This window comes from Lates calcarifer, linkage group LG3 (assembly GCF_001640805.2).
Source record: "Lates calcarifer isolate ASB-BC8 linkage group LG3, TLL_Latcal_v3, whole genome shotgun sequence".
Lineage (NCBI taxonomy): Eukaryota > Metazoa > Chordata > Actinopteri > Centropomidae > Lates > Lates calcarifer.
The window spans coordinates 5,774,202-5,793,855 of record NC_066835.1 but is presented as its reverse complement, the minus strand read 5'-3'; the positions used below and the strand labels follow the sequence as shown (position 1 = coordinate 5,793,855).

Sequence of the window (19,654 nt, the reverse complement as noted above, 5' to 3'; positions counted from 1 at the left end):
AAGACTTGGGCATTGTCACAGTATGTACAGTGGGAATGGGACAAAAGGTCAAAATGCTGAGCTCTGTGTTCAGAGTAAGGCAATAAACCATAAAGCTATCTTTTCACACCAACAGGATTTCTTTAAGAATAATTTCTGACAAATTGCCTTTCACAGTATTTATTCCATTTGTCTTTAAATACAGAAATACAAAGAAAGACCACATGGATACATAGACAGACTTATGGTTCTTGTTTTAGCAGTAGTAAACTGTATATATCAACTGTGAAGACTACAGAGAGAAAACATGAATAGTTGTATAATCATTCTGGTTCTTCTGTTGCTCTGTTGTTTTCATCACTAAATGTGGCTGCTGCATTTAAACAAGGCTGATTCACTTAAGTTTAATCTCATTTGAAAGAAGGGAGTTACCACTTAAGTCTGTGAAGGCTGATTTTTAATGATTATCATGTGAATGTAGATGGTTTTAAAATAATCTCTTACTTGTCACTTACCGAGGCGACACCTAGTGGATATTTGCTACCCTTTGACTGTCACTCACTCACCCCTTCCACCCCTCTCCACCTCTCTCATCCATTCTGCCCTCCACCTGCTTCCACAGACGATGACGTGGACCTGGAGCAGCTGGTGAATGAGATGAACTCCTCCATGGAGAGTGTGTACTCTACACAGGCAGACACGGCGCTACTCCTGAACAATGGGCACGTTCATGCTACACACAACCACCAACACCTTCACCATCACGTGCACGCCGCGTATCCGGGACACAGCCAGGCCCACCGTCGTCACACCCCGCCCCTGCCCCCTTCCTCACCCTCCAGGGAGAGGCTGCGGCACTCTCAGCCCATGCACATCCAAGCTGTCAGGTAGATACACATAACCTGCCCAGTGTTTTATGTTCAAGACAGCTGGAAGCACTGCGCTTGCAGTAATGAAAATATGTATTAAAGACAAGACTGTATTGCCTGAGTAAGAACATTTCTGTTTGTCTTTTACTATCTTTCTGTTTATTCTATTGTTGGTTTGTGTGCATCAGACGAGCAATCTGCTTCCAGCTTCCAGCAATCTGCTTCCATATACTGTTTCTCAAGGCCTTTATCCCTTTTCCTTCCACTGCATTTGAGATCTTATGTCATACTCATCAACATACAGAATAAGATGGGGGCATAGATTGCACGGAATGGTTGCCCAGATTGATTGATTTTGGCTTTAAATACAGTTGGAAATTGTAAATGGTGAACGTTAGATGCTCTTTGAAAATCAGATTAATCAGAAATGTATGATTACTCACGGTAGCTTATGGAGCTTTTTGATTATTTGGGGCTCATGGTGTTACAGATAATCAATTTCCTAAATCACCATGTTATTTTCAAAAGTCATTATCTACAGTCACTTGTCACCAAAACAGTTTTAACCTTCAGTTTCTTCTGCTAATTTGCATGAATAATAAATTAAATTTTTTACATTGTTGCAGGAGCAGAATTAGGCTACAGTTTTGATGATCTTACATTAAAGTATTAACTGTAAGTCACTACAAGCTTTACAAGAGAGTTTTGACCATTAATATGTTGCTCTTTAAGTGAAAAAAAAATGTGATGTTTACTTGCTCAAAGGTCATAGTACAAATTAACAGGCTAATGTCATTCCATACCTAACTGTTTCTCTTGACTGTGTGTACTGCACAGTTGTCAGTCTTTCACTGGTCTGCCAGTTCAGTGACATAAGTGTGTGTGTCTCCCTCTGCAGGTGCCTGCAGGAAGAGCATCAGCTGCGTCCAGCCTCCCTGCCGGCCATCCCCAACCCTTTCCCTGAGCTCTGCAGCCCAGCAGGTTCCCCTGTTCTCAGCCCTATACAGTCCTCTGACAACCATGTAAGTATACCTACACACAGTCACTGAAATTCTACAAGTGACTGGAGAAGGCAGTTCCTGACTGAGGCACCACCTTCTTGTTATAGGGGGAAAAAATAGTTTCACGACTTTCTAGCACAGTTTAGTGTTAGTTAAGTTAAATAATTAGATGGTCATGACATCACATGTTGCAGTATACAGTGAGAGAATGGATGCTCACTGAAGTGTTGTTGTAATTTTTGTCTGTTGTTGAAGTTGTTACTGGTCAAGATGGCTTTTGGGTTCCTCACTGTATTCGTTGTCCTTTACTTGACCACTATCACAAGTGAGGGAGCATGTGTGTGTGTGTGTGTGTGTGTGTGTGTGTGTGTGTGTTTTGAAACCAGCTGACTGGCCTGTTATGTTCAGGTCAGAGCAGCATGTGTTGACTTTGGCTGCGCACAGCTTTTCCTTCCATTACACAACAGCTCACCCTGGGTTATCTGACCTAATGTGTGTCTGTGTGTTATTGTGGAAGCATCATTATCAATCACATGTACACACACACACACACACACACACACACACACACACACACACACATGGAGAGTGACAGACATGTTTTGCTGTGGAGGGAGGTGAGCAATGTCTCCAGGATGCAGCAGACAGAGTGCAGACTTCCGTATCAGAGCTGGGAATACGGCTGGGAACGTCTGCAGGTCGGATCTCTCTGAACCTTTTGAATCTGTCTGCCGACTCTGGCAAGACAGGCGCCCATTTCCGGTTCACACGCTTCAACCTTGGCTCTTAGCGTCACTGTGTGTGTGTGTGTGTGTGTGTGTGTGTGTGTGTCGTAGCCTTGCCCTTCCTTCCCCAGTAGAGCCTCCTGTCCCAGGAATGTTCCATCCTTCTCAAAGATGTTTTCAGGATGCCCACCCAGAACAATAAAAGTTATTTTAGATGCTCACTCATTCTCTTGCTCTCTCCACACACACATGCACACAATAATCGATGCACACACGGATACACACACAGGTGGCATTATTCAGTTCACACACACTCATACACATGTGACAAGGCAAAGCATTATTTTTGCATTTTGTTGACATCATCTCACAAGGTCTGGAGTCAGAGAGCGAGTTTGCAGTTTGTACAAAGGACCTTTGTGAGTCTGTAAGAGCTGACTAGATGTTGCCTCATTTCTCTTTCCCAGAGCATCTTCATTTTCAGCAGAGTTTTCTTCATTTAACAGCTGTCTTGTGTATCTAAAGTCAGCACTTGTTATAATAAAGAAATACATGTGGTTATTGGTGTATTTTGACAGTTTTAACTGCATTTTGGGTTTTCTGTAATCTTAAAGCTGCTTTGCATATGCTTTGTATCTGACATTGCTGACTCATTATTGCTTTAATTTTCAAAGAGATTATGGCTCAGGGGCCTGGCAGCATTCTACCTCTTCTTTATTGCATTTTTCATGCCATGTCACCAGGTTGGAGTAGGCAGGAAATTCTTCAAGACTGCTTAATGGCACAAAAACAGGAAGCTGGTAGTATTCTTCCAGCACGAACAGTGATAAAGCCCATGCTGGAAGGAGTAAAAAGCACATGGAAAAATCACTTCCAACATTCCATCATGTTTATCATCGTCAGCAAAAGAGAAAAACCTCTTGGCCCGAAGAAGCAAATGGCTGGGAGACTGATAAATGTGTGTTTGGCATGGGAAACAAAAACCACTAATATAAAGAAACATCTCCACTATATTTGATGAATTCACAATCATAAATTAATGTGACATTGATAGTTTAATGCATGAAAATGCTAAATGGAGTAACTTTAGCCTCGTTATTTGAAGGAAAAAAAGAAATTGATTGAGGAAAGGCAATGTTGGCCCAAATATCTTAACAAATGTTAGATGGAATGCTGTGAAATTTGTACAGACATTCATGGTTCCCAGATGATGTATCTTAATAGAGTAATGATCCCCTGCTTACCCATTAGCACTACTGTTAGATTGACATTTAAGGTTTTGAATATCTTGACAACTACTAGTACAGACAGCTATTGGTTCATAATGACTTGTAGTAATGTAGGTGATTTCAAAGCTTTTCATCTGGTAGCATCATCTAGTCAACATTTGTTAGTACTTTTGTTTACTTGCAAACTACTGACATTCCCATTAGACGCAACTTAGTTTTTAGTGCTAGCAAATGTTTGCATGCTGGCACTTGTCATCAGAATCAGAATACTTTAGTTATCCCTTGTGGGAAATTGTTGAGAAGAAATGAGAAAGTTAACATGGCAACTGTAACAGGTTGCACATGAGTTGATGCATGCGCACTCACACTGATTCAGTCATGTTAGCATTGTCATTATGAGCATGTCAGCATTTGATGTTAACACAAGGCATCTTTTCCTAACTACAACCTCACAGAGCTGCTGTCATGGCCGTGTCTTGTTTAAAAATGTTACGACTGTAAAACATCTAAGTAAACCAGCCCCAGTATGAACTGAGCTCCTTCAGTGAATGTGTGTGGAACTGTTATGCACTTTAATCTGCTCTAATGCTTAAAATTAGCCGTGGCTAGTCTTCAGCTGACTGAATGAAACCTTCACTGATCAAATCGCTTATGTTCAGCAAGACCAGCAGCAGACTGACCACGACAAGGCCTTTAGCTCCAGATGGCAGTGCTTCAGTTGGCATGCTATGTTGTGTAATGTCATATGTAAGCTAACAGAAAGACTGCTGTGAAGGTGTTTGAGCACATGTATTCATAGATGTATATAAGTGGGTTCAATTATGTAGTCTGAGGAGCACTGAGGATGGCTTACACAACAATGCAGACAAGATTCTCAGATGTGCTGTGCGTTGGTCAACAGACATAGTTGTATTGTATTTGCATTGGCATGGTTTTCTCGTGGGATCTCCTTCCCTCCAGCTGTAGAGCTGGAATCTGAGCATTCTTCACTAAGCTTCAGTCTTTTTCAAAGGGATACACAGCATATATTATGAGCCAGTAAAACTGTGCGTGAATGGAGTTGTCCACAGAGTATCATGACCAGGCTTCTATGAATAGATAACATGACGCTGCATCTCTATCTGATGTTAGAACCTAGTTTAGGAAATACACATTTCATGGTAAATGTCCTTTAATTCTCTGAAAGGTCTGTGGTAGGTGCTAAGGCCAGTTCAGGAGTCTGACTGTAGTTAATGCTGAACTCTGATAGAGGCCATTTCCCACAAAAGTTGTGGCAGTCTTACACCATACAATTCAGTCATGTTACCCCGGCTTTCACAAGGATTTGGTCAGGTCATGTCTGTCATCACTGGGCAAATGGGTTTGCTTTGGCATCATGACTGCGGCTGTAACGCAACTCCTGCTTTTATTCGTGGCCAGAGACGCGGCATTACGAACATCAGGGACGGCAGGGAGCCTCAGTGGTTAAAGAGACCATCTCTCAACCAAGGGACCCGGGTTCAAGCCCTCTGTGTTGGCAAACATCCATCCTGCTGAAGAAGATTTGAGCAAGATACTGAACCCCTTCCAGCCCTGGGTTCGCTGCTCTGTAGCTGACCTTGACCTCTAACCTCCCTGTGGAAGGAGGCAAGAGAAAAGAGGGTTCTAGTGAAAAAAAAGGGATGTGAAAAAGGCAGTTTCTCATGGCTTGTTATTCAGTGCATGGTCTGATTATTGAAATATTTAGTCTTGCGAAATTTTACAAAAGTTAAAGCAGATCACAGACAAAGAGGAATCATACTTCTGTCTACAGTCTTCTAAGCTGGGTGTTCTCTTTTAGCTGTGCCAGAGACAATATGGGTCAGTTGGTCTACCACTTTGAAATAAATGAACATTTATTGGATCTTCAAATGCCTTGAATTTTATACAGACATTCATAGTCCCCAGAGGGATGTGTCCTGATGATTTCGGTGGTCCCCTGACTGTTATCTAGTGTCATCGTCAGGTCAATAATTCAACATAGCCAGTGTGTGACCAGTCTATTAGACATACTGAACCTCACACTAAACAAGATTGTCCTTCACTTTCTTTAAGTTTACTCCTTTTGGTTGTTTTTCCCTGATGATATACTTCTGTTCACAGTTCTGAAAAGCAGTAGTATGGTATTGTTAGTAGGTATTAGCTTAGTGGTTGGATACACCAGCGGATATGGTTATGTAAATTTTTAATGGTGTCACTAAATGCTTATAAAAATGAAAGCACATAAAAACTGAATAGCACATAAAAAAATGACAATACAGTTCAGCTATCCTTTAAATATTATTTTTTTATGATTCAACCCTATGGCAAAATATGACATGATGGCTATATACAGTATACTGCAGCAGTGTCATAAAAACTAATTTAAGACTAAAGCTCTGAGTCACACACTCTTACGTTTAGTGCTTTCACCTCCCCCTTTGTCTGTGGTCAGCTGATGTACTTCTGCACGCAATGGTCTGCTGACCCACTGCAATCAGATCAGGTGCATGTACATGTGTGTATGTGTGTGTGTAAAGACGGCAGTGAAAGCCTGTTAAACATAGTAAGCTTGTGATGACACAGATATTTAAGCTCCATTGTTGGATAGACAGTAGGCTGCTGTTAGCAGGTCAAGATGCTTTACCGTTAATTGAAATGTAATCACTTACCTGGGTAGAATTCAACAAACTCAGAAGCACAAGTAAATTTCTTTAGTGGGAGTGTATGTGTGTGTTATGAAGATTTACAGGACTTTTGAATTTCTGCCAAGCAGTAAATGTTTTACATACCGTTGCAGTGTGATGTAATTAATTTCTCTGGGAACATATGCTTATTTCACACACACACACACACACACACACACACACACACACACACACGGAACGGACACGCGGACACAAATGTACACACACCTGAATGTGTGTCATAACTGTCAAACTAGATCTTGGTGCTAGATTTAGTTTTTCCATAGAAACCATAAAAATGCAACCAGATAGTGCTGCACTCAGAGCTCAGCTGTCAGTGAACAATATCCAGATGAACAGATCTTGTTTGAGGTCATTTTCTCCCACTTCAGGAGCCAGAAATTCTGCAACACTGGTTCCACCATTTTTAAAATTAAGCCTTTTAAATGGATGTCAGATTGAATTTTAATTCCTGAGGTGGGAGTTTACAGCCGTTCTTTGTTTCTTGGGATTTTACTGAATAAGATCAATGTCCTGTATACAAGCAAAACTATGCAGCAAGGATTCATTTTGCTGTGGAATTGGGGATGGAGAGATTTGTGTTTTCTGCTCAGACAAATGAGATGACAGATGATGTGTAGATGAGATCTTTGCAAGGTAAAATAAATGACTGTGTAAACTTCTCTGCAAAATCCACTCGAGTTTCTTTGCTATCTGGCAGATCAAAATTTGACTTATGTACTGTGTTATTGGATCGATGTCACCAACGCCAACACATGACTTTATTTAGTGATCTTTACACACAAGGAGATTCTTAGAACTGACTGGTAGATGTTCATCAATCAGTCAGGGGAACCTTGTCTGTCTGTGTACACATTTATCTGTAAGAGTATGTGTGTGTGTGTCTGTGTGTGTGGGACAGTGCCATGTCAGTGTTGGGTCGTGGGAAGGTGGGGAGGTGAGCCACTCAGTGAGGCTTTGTGGTGGCGCTCCAGAGAGGTGAAATTGAGTTTGGCCTGTCTGCAGAGCTAATCAGCTCTGTCTGGCTTGAAACCCGACCACTCACAGACATGAAAGACGACTGATGCTGTAATAGACCAGGGTGGGAAGTCACCAGCAACCAGCATTCAAATGCCGACATTAGATATGGGTGTGTTAGTCTACTAAAGCAGCTTCTGCCAGACAGTCAGCTACCATTTGGAGATTTATAACAGCTTGTATTATATTAACTGTAGGATAATGTAGGATAATGTAGGAATTGGCCGCTAACTTAATCTCTTCAGCCATTTAACACATTTTGTGTAAAGTAAATGTCAGTTCCCCCATTTACAAAACAGGAACTGGCATTTAATGTAATCCTGCATTGTTCTGTGTACATAGTCAAGAAAAAAAACAACAGTTACTCATTTAAAAAAAACAGTTCATTTGTAGAACATCAAAGCAACACTAATCAATGTTTTTAGATTAACAGTGGAAAAAATGACCACACAGAGAATTATCACGCTGCATTACCCAATAAATTTGTTTGTGTTTTAGCGTCTTTCAGCACATTGTTTTGGATTTACGACCCACAGGTTTTGTCTTGGTCTCACTGCTCTTATTAGCATCATTCTCAGCCACAGTATTCAGCAATTTTTAGCCAAAAAGCTCTAGATAAACACACAGTCTGTCACCGTCCCAGCACAGAACAGCAGACAAACAAAGCAAATGGCTAGCAGGTGAATACATTGGTGCATTCAGCAGCTTAAGTGTCAGATATATTGCTTAGGAGTTAGTTAAGCAGAGCAGAGCTTAAATGAGAATGAAATTTAGACTTACATCATTCATTAGTCCAGAAAAACAACTACAGATAATTTGTAACTACTCCATGTTTGATGGTTAAATTTGCTAACCCCCTCATCGTATCAACTTTAGGTGATAATATGTCAGTCAGAGTACATTAGTCTGAGTCCTACTTGAATGAATTTTTGTCACTTACATAACATCCTTACTTGAGATTTCCTAAAGAATTTTCATGTCAGAAAAATGTATTTCCTATAAAGTAGCCAATTTGCCAGCATAGCATATCATTTATAAAGAAAGAAAGAGAGAGAGAAAAAAAACAGATTATCTTACTCTTTATGTCCATGTTTGTCAGTTTTTCTTTCAGCTTTGATTTTCCCCTGTAATCACATTCTAACACAGTTATCTGTGTTATTTTGTAAGCTAACCATCTGTATTTGTTACAATGGCCAAGAAATGATAACAGCATCCCAGAAGTTGTCAGTTGCAGACCAATATTTAATTTACACCTTTAAAAAAATAGTGTCCAGAACTACTCTCCCTCCTCCCTCCTCCAATCTGAATTCATCAAGATTGCTTTTACAATCTGTGGACAGGATCTGCTCTGGCTTAGAACAACCAGATCACTTGTGTGTGTGTGTGTGTGTGTGTGTGTGTGTGTGTGTGTGTGTGTGTGTATGGCCTGATAGGTTTAGGGGCCCATAAACCTCTTGGTCAAGTGGTCCTGACCCTGGCGTAGATTATTGTGTTTGACCTCTGACCCCGTACAAACTATGCTTGTGGGTGTGTGTGTGTCTTTTATATGCATTTTTTTATTTATATGCATGCAGGTGTCTGTCCATGACCCTTCCAATCCAATAGCAATCCAATGCAGTGGCTCCAAGCCTTTTTAATGTCTGTGTGTGCGTGCATGTGCACATGCGGACTGTACATTTCCACTACTTACCCTGCTCTGGCGGAGATGAAGAGAAGGAAGTAAGAAAGGAGAAGACGCTGGGGGTGTGGGTGGTGTGTGTGTGTGGGGGGGTGGGGGGGTGGGTGAGTTAAATTTCATTATGGTAAAGGTATAAAGATAAAAGATAGTAAAGGGGCACATAGCTAAGGATTTTTCCACTGGAATGGTAGAAAATTTAAAAAAACAAGCACATGATCAAATGTAAATTTAGATAGAACTAAATTGCCCATTTGACTCCTATATGATGCACAATGTGAGGTTGTTCCTACACCCAATCTTTCTTTCACATGTGCTCATCACATACATGAACATGTATTATCCTCAAACACACACACACACACACACACACATACTGTTACACTGCTCTCCATGATGGCTGCAAACTACCACGTGAGACTGGAGGAAAAAGTCGAGCAGTAAAGTTAAAAAAAACTGCTGGAACGGGTTGTCATAGTTTACATTTTGTCTTCCTCTGTTGAGAGTGTGTGTGTGTATTTATAGTGTGTATGTGTGTGTGTGCGGGCACGTGTGTGTGCGCCTCATAGTTTTCATGCACATTGTATTAGGGGCCAGCTGGGTTGGCCTGCGCTCTACACATGAGCCTGATTATGACTCGGTATTGCATTACTGACCTTCCTCCATAGCTCTCTCTCTTTTCTCTTTCTCTATTGCCCCCCCCTTCTTTTTCTTTATCTCCCTCTCTCTCTCCAGCTCTCTGTCTACCTCTCTCAAGGCTGGGCAGATTTGCTGAGCAACCCCCCCCCCCAAAATCCCTCCCTCCTTTCCTCCCTTGACCCTCTCAGCAAAGCCCAAACGCCCGACACGTGATCCATACAGCTTCAGATCAAATCACCTCACCATTTTCTTTTTCTTTTTTTCTTTTTTTTTTTTTTAAGACTTCAACTGCCTTCTTTGCAAACCTCGAAGCCGTCAGTGTGCGTTACACATGTTGCTCCGGTCCTGACACTCTCGCATAGTATTTCACACACAGCTGAGGAGGAGGAGGGAGAGGAAGAGGAGGAGGATAAGAGGGGAGGGAGGGGGTAGAAATTGAAACCGTCAAGCAGCTCAAAGAAAATGTCAGTGGATGCATAAGAATAAGAGATGTGTGTGTGTGTATGTGTGTGTGTTTCAGTGATTGGCTTAGTAGTTTGAGCTTGTTCTTTCTATCTGTGTGTGTGTGTGTGTGTGTGGTGTGTAGTAGAGAGAGTTGTGGGCGTGTTTTAGGGAGAAAGACGCATGTTTTTGGTGTGCCGCCATCAGTAAAAGGAGCTGACAGTGATTTTTTTTTTTCGGGATGAGGGGATTTGAACACAGCCCTGAAGATAAGAGTGTAGAGTACGTGACAGGTAGCAGCTCACCGTTTAAAAATCCCACACTGGGTTAATCCAGTGTGAGGGAGGAGGAGGAGGGAGGAGAGGAGCGGTGGCTCATACCACTCCTCGCAGCTCAAGCCTTTATGCTGCCCAGCACGAGAAGAAGGGGCAGGCTGTCTCTCTTTCGCTCTGTCTCTCTTTCACTCTCGTCCTTCCTCTGTCACTTCCTCCCTCCTCCTCCCCCCACCTCTTCCCTCTCACCTCTCTTGCATTCCCCTTGCCAATCTGTCCCTCCCTCTCTTCTCTCTCTCTCCCTCTTCCTGACTTCCTTCCCTCTCTTCCCCTCCTCCTCTCCTCCCCTCCCCTCCCTCCCTCTCTCTCTCTCTCTCTCTCTCTCTCTCTCTCTCTCTGTCTGTCTCTCTGTCTCTCTGTGTCACTGGAGAGCGTCTCAGTGTGAAAATGCCATCCTGCTCTCCAGACTGTTGCCTCTTTCAGGCTGTGGAGGTAAGAGACTTGTGTGTATGTCTTCGTTTCTTTTCTGGATGTCCTGTCGTGAGGTCTATGTGTGTGTGTGTGATGTGTGTAGGTGTGTGTGTGGTTATCAGTTTGCAGCAATGAGGACCTTTGCATTCTCCCCCCCCCTCCCTTGATGTTTCTAAAACTTTTCTCAAACAAAGCTCATGCGTCATGATTTTTTTATTTTTTTTATGGGGGCGTGTGGGAAAAGAAGAGGGAGTCTTCTGGCTTTGCAGGGGTAGAGAGTGCTGTGACGCTGTTTCTGGTTGCATTCGGAGTCTCTCCTCGTGTCGCTGTGCTGTTAGTATGGTTTTTTGTGTCATTTCTAGGCCACCGTTGCTGGCGTTTTTTGGTGTTTTGTGTGTTTCCACTTCTCTGTGCCATTGTTCGACTTAATTTTCCATGCCCACCCTTCCAGGCCCTCGCCCATCACCAGCTTTGTGTCCTGTTTCATGTAATTTTCAACAGTTGTTCCCCGGTGGTTGTGATTGAAGTGCAGGGCAGCAGAATCCCTGCTGTGGACAGAAGATGTTAAGTACATACATACATGCACATACAGTGTCTCTCTATATATGGGATATAACTCTTCTTTGTGGTTTGCGGGCACTTTCCGATGTTTGTTTTCTCATATTTACGTGTGTGTTTGTGTATTACGCTGCATGTGGGAGTGAGCTCACCCTGGTGTGTGTATGTAAATCTGCTCATACAGTGGTGTGAAGCAGCTGCTCTGTGGTTATTTGTGCAGCAGCACAGTCGGAGAAGGCAAAAATGACGCCTGATTTAAATGTTGCTTTGGGCTGTTTGGCTAAAATGGTTCAAAATGGCGCAACTAATGGAAGTTACTCTGGCTTTGAAGTGTACCCTCCTTCTGTTCCCAGCGGTGACGTTTTTAGGAACAAACTGCAACAAATAACCATGTTATTTCACTGTCCAAGTGTGAATATATGGTTTTTCTACTTTATCTGGCCCGCGGATATTCCTGCATGTGACAGAAAATGTGTTATTGTGACCATCGTGAACAGGTTTACATGAATTTTCGTACATGTGTGTGCAAGTAAGTTTGGTTGAGCTGTGGACAAAAGGGTTGAGCTGAGAGCGCAGGGGCCAGCCGACCTTTCCTAGACGTCATCCTTCCGTTTTTTGTTGTGTTTTTTTTAAAGCGCTTCTCACATTGGAGTGACAGAATAATGTGATCCGGACTTTTTAAGGGTGGACTTGACAAAGCACCTGGTGATGGAGGTAAATGTAACTACAGATTTCCTCCGCTCTTCCTTTTCTCTGCAGATTCAAATTCCAGAAAGCAACTCAGGACACGCTGCGCCATCTCACTGTTATAAGGCTTTTCTTTTTTCTTTTTTTTTTCAGCCAGTAAAAACACAACCTTCGCTGCTCTTATGTGTGTTTTCCCATCATTATTCTCATGTTGTGTTTTCAGATAGTGAAGGTGTGGAGCGAGGATGGGGCCGGTAAAGTGGTGGAGATACCGGCAGACATGACGGCCAGAGACGTCTGTCAGCTCCTGGTCTACAAGAGCCACTGTCTGGACGACAATGCCTGGACGCTGGTGGAGCACCACCCCATCCTTGGCCTTGGTAAGGGCATGTGTGTTGGAGTGTGTTCGTATATCCAGTTGTGGATTTGGTGCACTTTTACATCTATATACGTCTATATGCTTTTTTTTTTTTTTGTTGCAAGGATCAACTCTATTTTGTCTGCCTCTGATTATACATTGTGAATATGCAGTTATGGAGCAGTTTGTGAAAGATGGTTAAATAACATTCTAACTTCCAGTGAGGCCAAATCTGTCACACTATCAGTTAGATTTTCCGAAAAGAGCACTTGTTTATACTCCTTTTTTCTTTAAAAGGTCATGGCTTTCTGTAGCAAGTGTGATTTTTATGCCACAAACTATGATACAAAAATGACATGACACAAAAATATGCCATGAAGATTTATATCAGCCTTGAGAAAATGTACAAAAGCCATTCTGCAAGTAAAAAGACAGGTGAAATTAGTTGGTGGGTTTACCTTCCACTACATCCCAGTATGTTTGGCTGCACTGGCTATTTAGGAGTAACTTTAGGAGTGTCTTTTCTGCAGGTGTGATTCAGTCTTGTCTGTGTGTCTGTGTCTATACCCCTTTTGTGCATCTCTGCATGGGTGGGGATACTCTCTTGTGTGTACCTTCAGTGTATATGTTCACTTGAGCATGGCACTAGTGCTTGTATGCTTTCTATACAGCTCGGGGAGGGAGCTGTGGTGGTCATAGGATTAAGTATTTTCCATGTTCTGCTCACATGGCTGTTCCACCCCAAATAATTCACTGGGGGGGGGGTAACACAAGACTCGTGCTTTGCTTTTTTACTTTCGCTCCTATTGAAGCTTTATTTTTTTTTATCTCTGGGTCTGTCTTTGTCCTCGATGAGGCTTTCCTACACCAGAGTTGTATTTTTAGAGTCAAAGGATCATTTTGTGTTTTGCTGCTTGATCTGCGTTTCTGGAAAAAAGTGCACTGGAGAGATGGAATGTGAGGTGAGGAGAGGGAGGGAAGGAAAAAGAGGGAGAAAGACAGAGAGATGAAGGGACAGAGAAAGAGAGACAGAGAGGGAAAGGGGGAAGGAGGGAGAGAGAGAGAGGGAGAGAGAGAGGCGGAGGGGGGAGGGAAGGGTAAGAGAGGTCTGGACTAAAGCGTCATACCAGAGCTGCAAGGAACCAATCGTAGGTCTCGGTCGGACGAGCCCCTAGCCTTGCTAGCCAATCAATCTTTCCTTAACCCTGCACAGGAAATTCCCCTGCTTGCAGGCCAGCATATACACACATACACACATACAGAGCCCAGACATTTCCACTCCTAAAATGCAGAATGCTTTTTTAGCAAAAACAGTGTCTACAGTTTCACTAAAACTTGTGCATGAGTGTGTGTGTATGGGTGTGTTTTGTCTTAGTAAAGCAAGACAGTGTGAGTTCATGTGGAGGGGGAGAATTAGTGCTAAATCCTGCTTGCAATCTGTGTGTGTGTGTGTGTGTGTGTGTGTGTGTGTGTGTGGTGTGTGTGTGTGTTCATACAGAACTGGAACATCCCGTCACAATCAATTTCTAATCGGCATCACTCTGAGATCATATGCCCTCAATTTGAAGAAGGAGTAGAACACGCACACACACACACATAAAGTAATTGGGCCTCTGTGGTGCACAGTGAGCAGGTTAGGTCTGTGTGAGCTCTTAATGTGTGGTTGTGTGTTTGTCTGTGGCTTGTACTTTGCTTATGGCTTCGCTGCTCTCAGCAATCAGCCTAAATACATGACATCATCTTCCTGCAATGCCCCCCCTCCTCCATCTCATACCACTTCTCCCTTCCACCTTCACCTCCTCCCTCCCTGAATCACAGTGCTTCTTCTTTTCACAGCCCCTCCTCATTTAACCTCTTACTCCCTTGCTCGTCTCTTAGTAACAAGCCATTTTTCTTGCTGTGTCATTGTATACAATAGTATAACCAGTGATGTAGTGGTAAATAAAGAAGTGGCTAAACTATAAACTCAAGTTAGTGATCATTTTGAAAACCACAGTAGTAAAGAAATCCACAATAATAATCTTATATCTTAACACAAGTTAGTTATACTTTCAGTAAGGCTTGTGTTTTATGCTCAATTTAAATTATCATACGACATGCTGTATATAAGGCTTGCACTGCTAACTGTGACTGAGACTAAATATGCTGATTTTTATGTATGTGAATCAGTTTAAAGTGATTTTCACTGGGATTTTATGTTTGGCCTCATCAAAAAGTTGTTGTGTTTCCTGCTTCCAGAGGACACTGTTCAAAACAGTTTATAGTAAACAAGGTCCTTTGGTGACAAGGACATTTCAGAATATGCTTTCAATATTAAAAATAGAAGCAAGAAATAAAGAGAGAGGAAATGCATGCAAAGGAACTGCATTTTATGCTGCAGATCAGCCAGAAGCCTCAAAGTTGTTTTTAAGAAGCAACAATGAACAGTGAAGCAATAGTTACAATGTAATCAGTGTTTTCAAAATGCTTTTATTTTGGAGTTTTGTATTATTTTTTTTCACCCAATTTTGACCTGTTTTCAATATTGAAGTACAAATAAATTCTATTTTTTTAAATAAAATGTTGAGCCCTGTAACTGTATGTAAAAAAAAAAAAAAAAAAAAAAAAAAATCTGTGTTTCCCTCACACTCCATCCCTGAGGACAAATCAAAGATAACACAGCTGAGGTAACAGTCTGTCTGTGTGTCCTGATACAGAGAGATGTCTGGAGGACCACGAGCTGGTGGTTCAGGTTCAAGCCTCCATGAGCAGCGACAGTAAATTCCTCTTCAGGAAGAACTATGCCAAATATGAATTCTTCAGGAACCCCCTGGTGAGTTCTCTCGCATCCCTGAAATGACCTTTCTCTGACTGCTTTCGGTTTATCACGCAGGCCCACGCACACACTGACACACACACACACACACAGCTGTGCTTCAGCCGATTTTACGGCCTCTGTATTTTTGGATTGGTGCTGCTGATAGCTGAAATTTCATGCTGACACTGAAAACCTTTACACTTGATTGTTTTTGACAAAAACTACTCAGTGTTTCCAACATAACATTTTCTCTCGGTGGTGTGACAAACCCTCCGTAGCATAGAAGATATCATAATTTCCTTGAAGTCTTCATACGTTTTACAGCCATGATATTAGCTCTGTGAGGCTGTACTTAGGCAGTTACACGTCATCTAAATGTTCATGAATGACGATAAAAGGTAATGCTAACATACTGATGTTCAGCAGATATGATGTTTACCATGTTCACCATCATCATCTAACATTTTTATTAATTAGCACTTAAAAGAAAAGAGCAGTTGAGGCTGCTGTTAGTTTTATAGGTCTTTGGTCCTAAACCAAAGTATTAGACAAATCCATTATTTGACCTAATGATGGATGACAAGTCAGGATCACCCAAGTGATTGCAGTTCTCTCTGAAGGGGACATGAATGTGATTAGCAAATATCATGGCAACGTTTCACTCAAAACTACAAATATCATCCTCTTTGTGGCACTAGATTATCACCAAAGTCAGTTTGATTTAGACTCTAGGACCATAATGTCAAATATCTGAGAGGACACTGCTAGCTAGCTAAAAGTATCTAATATTATTCCTGCACACTTCTGTTGAATCAAGCTCCATACAGCAGTTATGTGGTATACCAATCAATTGTACAGTTCCATGCAATTTTTATCCCTTGTCAAGGCTGAATGAATGATTATTCATAGTTAATAAAAGCCCAGTATTGTCCCATATCAGTCTAACTTTATGCACAATGCCCTCTTTGTGCTCCATCTGCTTTCTGTGGTCACATTTCTGTCTTCCCTCTGCTGTTATAGAAGACTAAGCTCATTCTACTTCTGTGCTCATTTTGAGTCTTTTTGCATAAGACCGTAAGCTGCGAATATAAAATGCAAAGCTGTTCATCATTTTACAGACACAAACCTGCCTCTGACAGCCAGCAAGTCCGCGTTAGCCAGCTTGCGTGGCATCTTTTGCTGATGTGGACTCAGCGTGGGGCTCTGCTGTTATGTGCTGGCTGGATATACGGTGACATTATTGCCGTGGTGATTTAGGTGTGTGTCAGAGCCAGCAGGTGACCTCAGCTCTGTGGTAATGAGCACAGTAAAACACCAGAGTGCTGGCCGTGGCCTGTCAATCACGCTAAGAGTAGCGCTGCTGGCTAAAGGGGATTACATCAGCGGGTGAGATCATACTGCATCTACTCCCAGGCTGGAGTGCCCGCTCTCTCTCTCTCCCCCACCACTTTGCCTCTGAGTCCTTGTGCTCATCAAACACACACACACACACACACACATATGCACACACAGACAGAAAGAGAGGCGTATTCTGCATAAAGAAACACAACCCCACTCTGAGCTTGCGTATGCACTAAGTGTTTTCTAGTACCCCTCTCTCTCTTTTCTTTCTCTCTCGCTCATTGTCGGTCTCTCTGTGTGTTTTTCCATCCAGAACTTTTTTCCAGAGCAGATGGTGGCTTGGTGTCAGGAGTCTGACGGCTCAATCCCTCAGTCACAGCTCTTACAGGTGAGGCGATGACTAAGTGAAAAGACACATACATCTCTTAATAGCTTGCATCCGAAGACTTGATTCATTACCTAAGCCATCAGTGTTACCTCAGCCCTAATTTAATCCTACACCTAAATCTTAACTCTATAAAGTAGCTGCCCTGTCAGGAGGGAAAGCAGGAAAATGCTGTCACAATGAAGGATTTTTATTGTTGAGATGACATGTGTTAATCCAAAAATATGCATACACACACACACATGTACCCTGAAATCTCATAATTGCCTTCACTCAGTGTTGTTACTACCACATTTTCAGGAATATAGACAAAAGAACCTAACTCGCTATTCCTCTAAGATATTTGGATTTTACAGTATGGAGGTATACTTCGGTTTTTAGGATATTACAGGCACAATCCACACAAACATCAGTTCACCTGCAGCCATGTTCCCAATAGATGCTGTTGTGTATTTTCTCTCTAGAACTTTCTGAACTCCAGCAGCTGTCCAGAGATCCAGGGCTATCTGTACATGAAGGAGCCTGGACGCAAGTCCTGGAAGAAGCTCTACATGTTCCTGCGACGCTCGGGTCTCTATTACTCTACAAAAGGAACATCCAAGGTGATAAGTTACTGCTGTATTGATTCTGAAACTGGTATAAAGGAGACCAATTTAAAAAAGAGAAAACTGCACAAATCTTAATTTAGCATTTTCCAAAGCAGAAGAAAACAAATGTAAAAAAGCAGTCTGCAAGTCATTTTCTTCATGTTGTTGCTGGCAACTGTCTTCCTCTCCTCCTCCCTCACCCATCTATCTCTGCCTCCCCCCTGACGGAACAGGAGCCCCGGCATCTGCAGCTGCTGTCGGATCTGGAAGACAGTAACATCTTCACCATCATCACAGGCAGGAAACTTCACAATGCCCCCACAGACTACCAGTTCTGCATCAAGGTAACACACATCAAGAAAATACTGCAACCTTTTAATCCAGTGCTGAAGACTGTGGCTGATTAGATGAGATCATTTTACTGTTTACATGGTAATTTATTCGTCGCTGTTCAAGTGTGAAGTGACACATCCTATATGTGTATGTCTATATCCCTCCTATCAGAAGTGGATGACGAGCTGCTATCTGATATTTAGTAAACTCACTTCATAACAAGCACCTGCTTCTCCTCGACATATATTGTGTTGTATGTGTATGTGTGTGTGTATGTGTGTGTCAGAGGACACAAAGGTTAAAACCACCCAGCAGGGTTCAAACACCCACTCAGCACTGTGTGTCTCACTCCAGGAGTTATCTGTGATGGGTCACCTGCTGATCTGGGATAAGCCCAGTGGGATAAGCTGGGATGGTACAGGGGAATCTGGCCCGCCTAACCTCCTCACCTCTCTCTTAGACACACACACACACAGACATACACACACACACACACACACACACACACACACACACACACACACCAGACAACCAATGTGTCAGATGCTGTCAGCGGGGGTGACAGTGCAGGATTGGGTAAGGGATTTTACTTCTGGGGGTGGCTGGATTGTTGCCATGGCGACATGAATGAATTTATCAGTAGGGGTTGCTTTTAAGGAGCAGTGTGTCGAACATCCTTGTTACTGGTGGAGGAGAAGGGAGAAAGTCTGCACTGTGATGTTGAAATAGTCTTTGCTAGTAGGGGTGTAATATATTGATGTTTGCTAGAGGCTGTAATTAAATGTCATTCATTAACTCATAAACTGTCATAAGCATCATCTGTTAGCTGGGAAAGTTGACAAGCCTGAGGTTTTGTGTGTCATTCAGAACTGTGAGCCAATTTTATTGTCACAACACTTTGGAGAGCATCACTGAACTGACAAGTGATTGGCTGATTGGGTGTAGTCATATTAAAGCAGGTACAGTCAGGTGCCATCATCCCCTTAAAGTGCAGCTGTTGAACTTTTCCAAAAAAGTTGAATTCACTCACAGTAAGAGACACTTTTGTTTGATTTAATGCAGATTTTGCGGCTACAGCCCTACTTGGTCTGGTGTGACCAGACCAAGTAGGCTGATTATGGTTCGCTAATGCTAGCAAAATTTAGAGTGATATTGCTGTGTAACTGACATCAGAGTGCGTTTACTAATTCACTTTTGTTTTACTCCAATACCAGGCAACTATTTTATGATTTACCATTATTCCATAATTGTTATTGTATGTATGTGGCCACAGAGACTGTTGTTAGACATTATATGGACTTGCTTTAACGGTGATCATAAAATGCAACTTTATAGTCGCTTTTTGTCAGCCTCTGTATTCTATATGTGATGCACTAATTGCATATATGTACCACTACTGATCAGCACACAATATTCTGCCAATCTTTGCATCACTTTAGGGCAAACCTGTGTCAGAAAACAAAACTGGTCTCACTGTGGCTTAGTAGTCCTGCCCTGTCACAGGTTTGAAGGTCTCTATATATAGAAAACTGAAATGCCGACATCCACAAAGAGGCCTTACATGTTCATAATGCGTATCTCATTA

The 19,654-nt window shown here is 42.2% G+C and overlaps 1 protein-coding gene across 1 annotated transcript in view; it reads left to right on the top strand.

Annotated features, from left to right (window-relative positions):
• LOC108900407 (growth factor receptor-bound protein 10-like) overlaps nucleotides 1–19,654 on the top strand; it is a 44,214-nt gene that overhangs the window by 15,215 nt on the left and 9,345 nt on the right. The window contains 7 exon segments of the mRNA XM_018701435.2: nucleotides 602–866; nucleotides 1,747–1,870; nucleotides 12,492–12,648; nucleotides 15,323–15,438; nucleotides 17,078–17,152; nucleotides 17,614–17,751; nucleotides 17,970–18,080. Coding sequence (XP_018556951.1) covers nucleotides 602–866; nucleotides 1,747–1,870; nucleotides 12,492–12,648; nucleotides 15,323–15,438; nucleotides 17,078–17,152; nucleotides 17,614–17,751; nucleotides 17,970–18,080 — 986 coding nt within the window.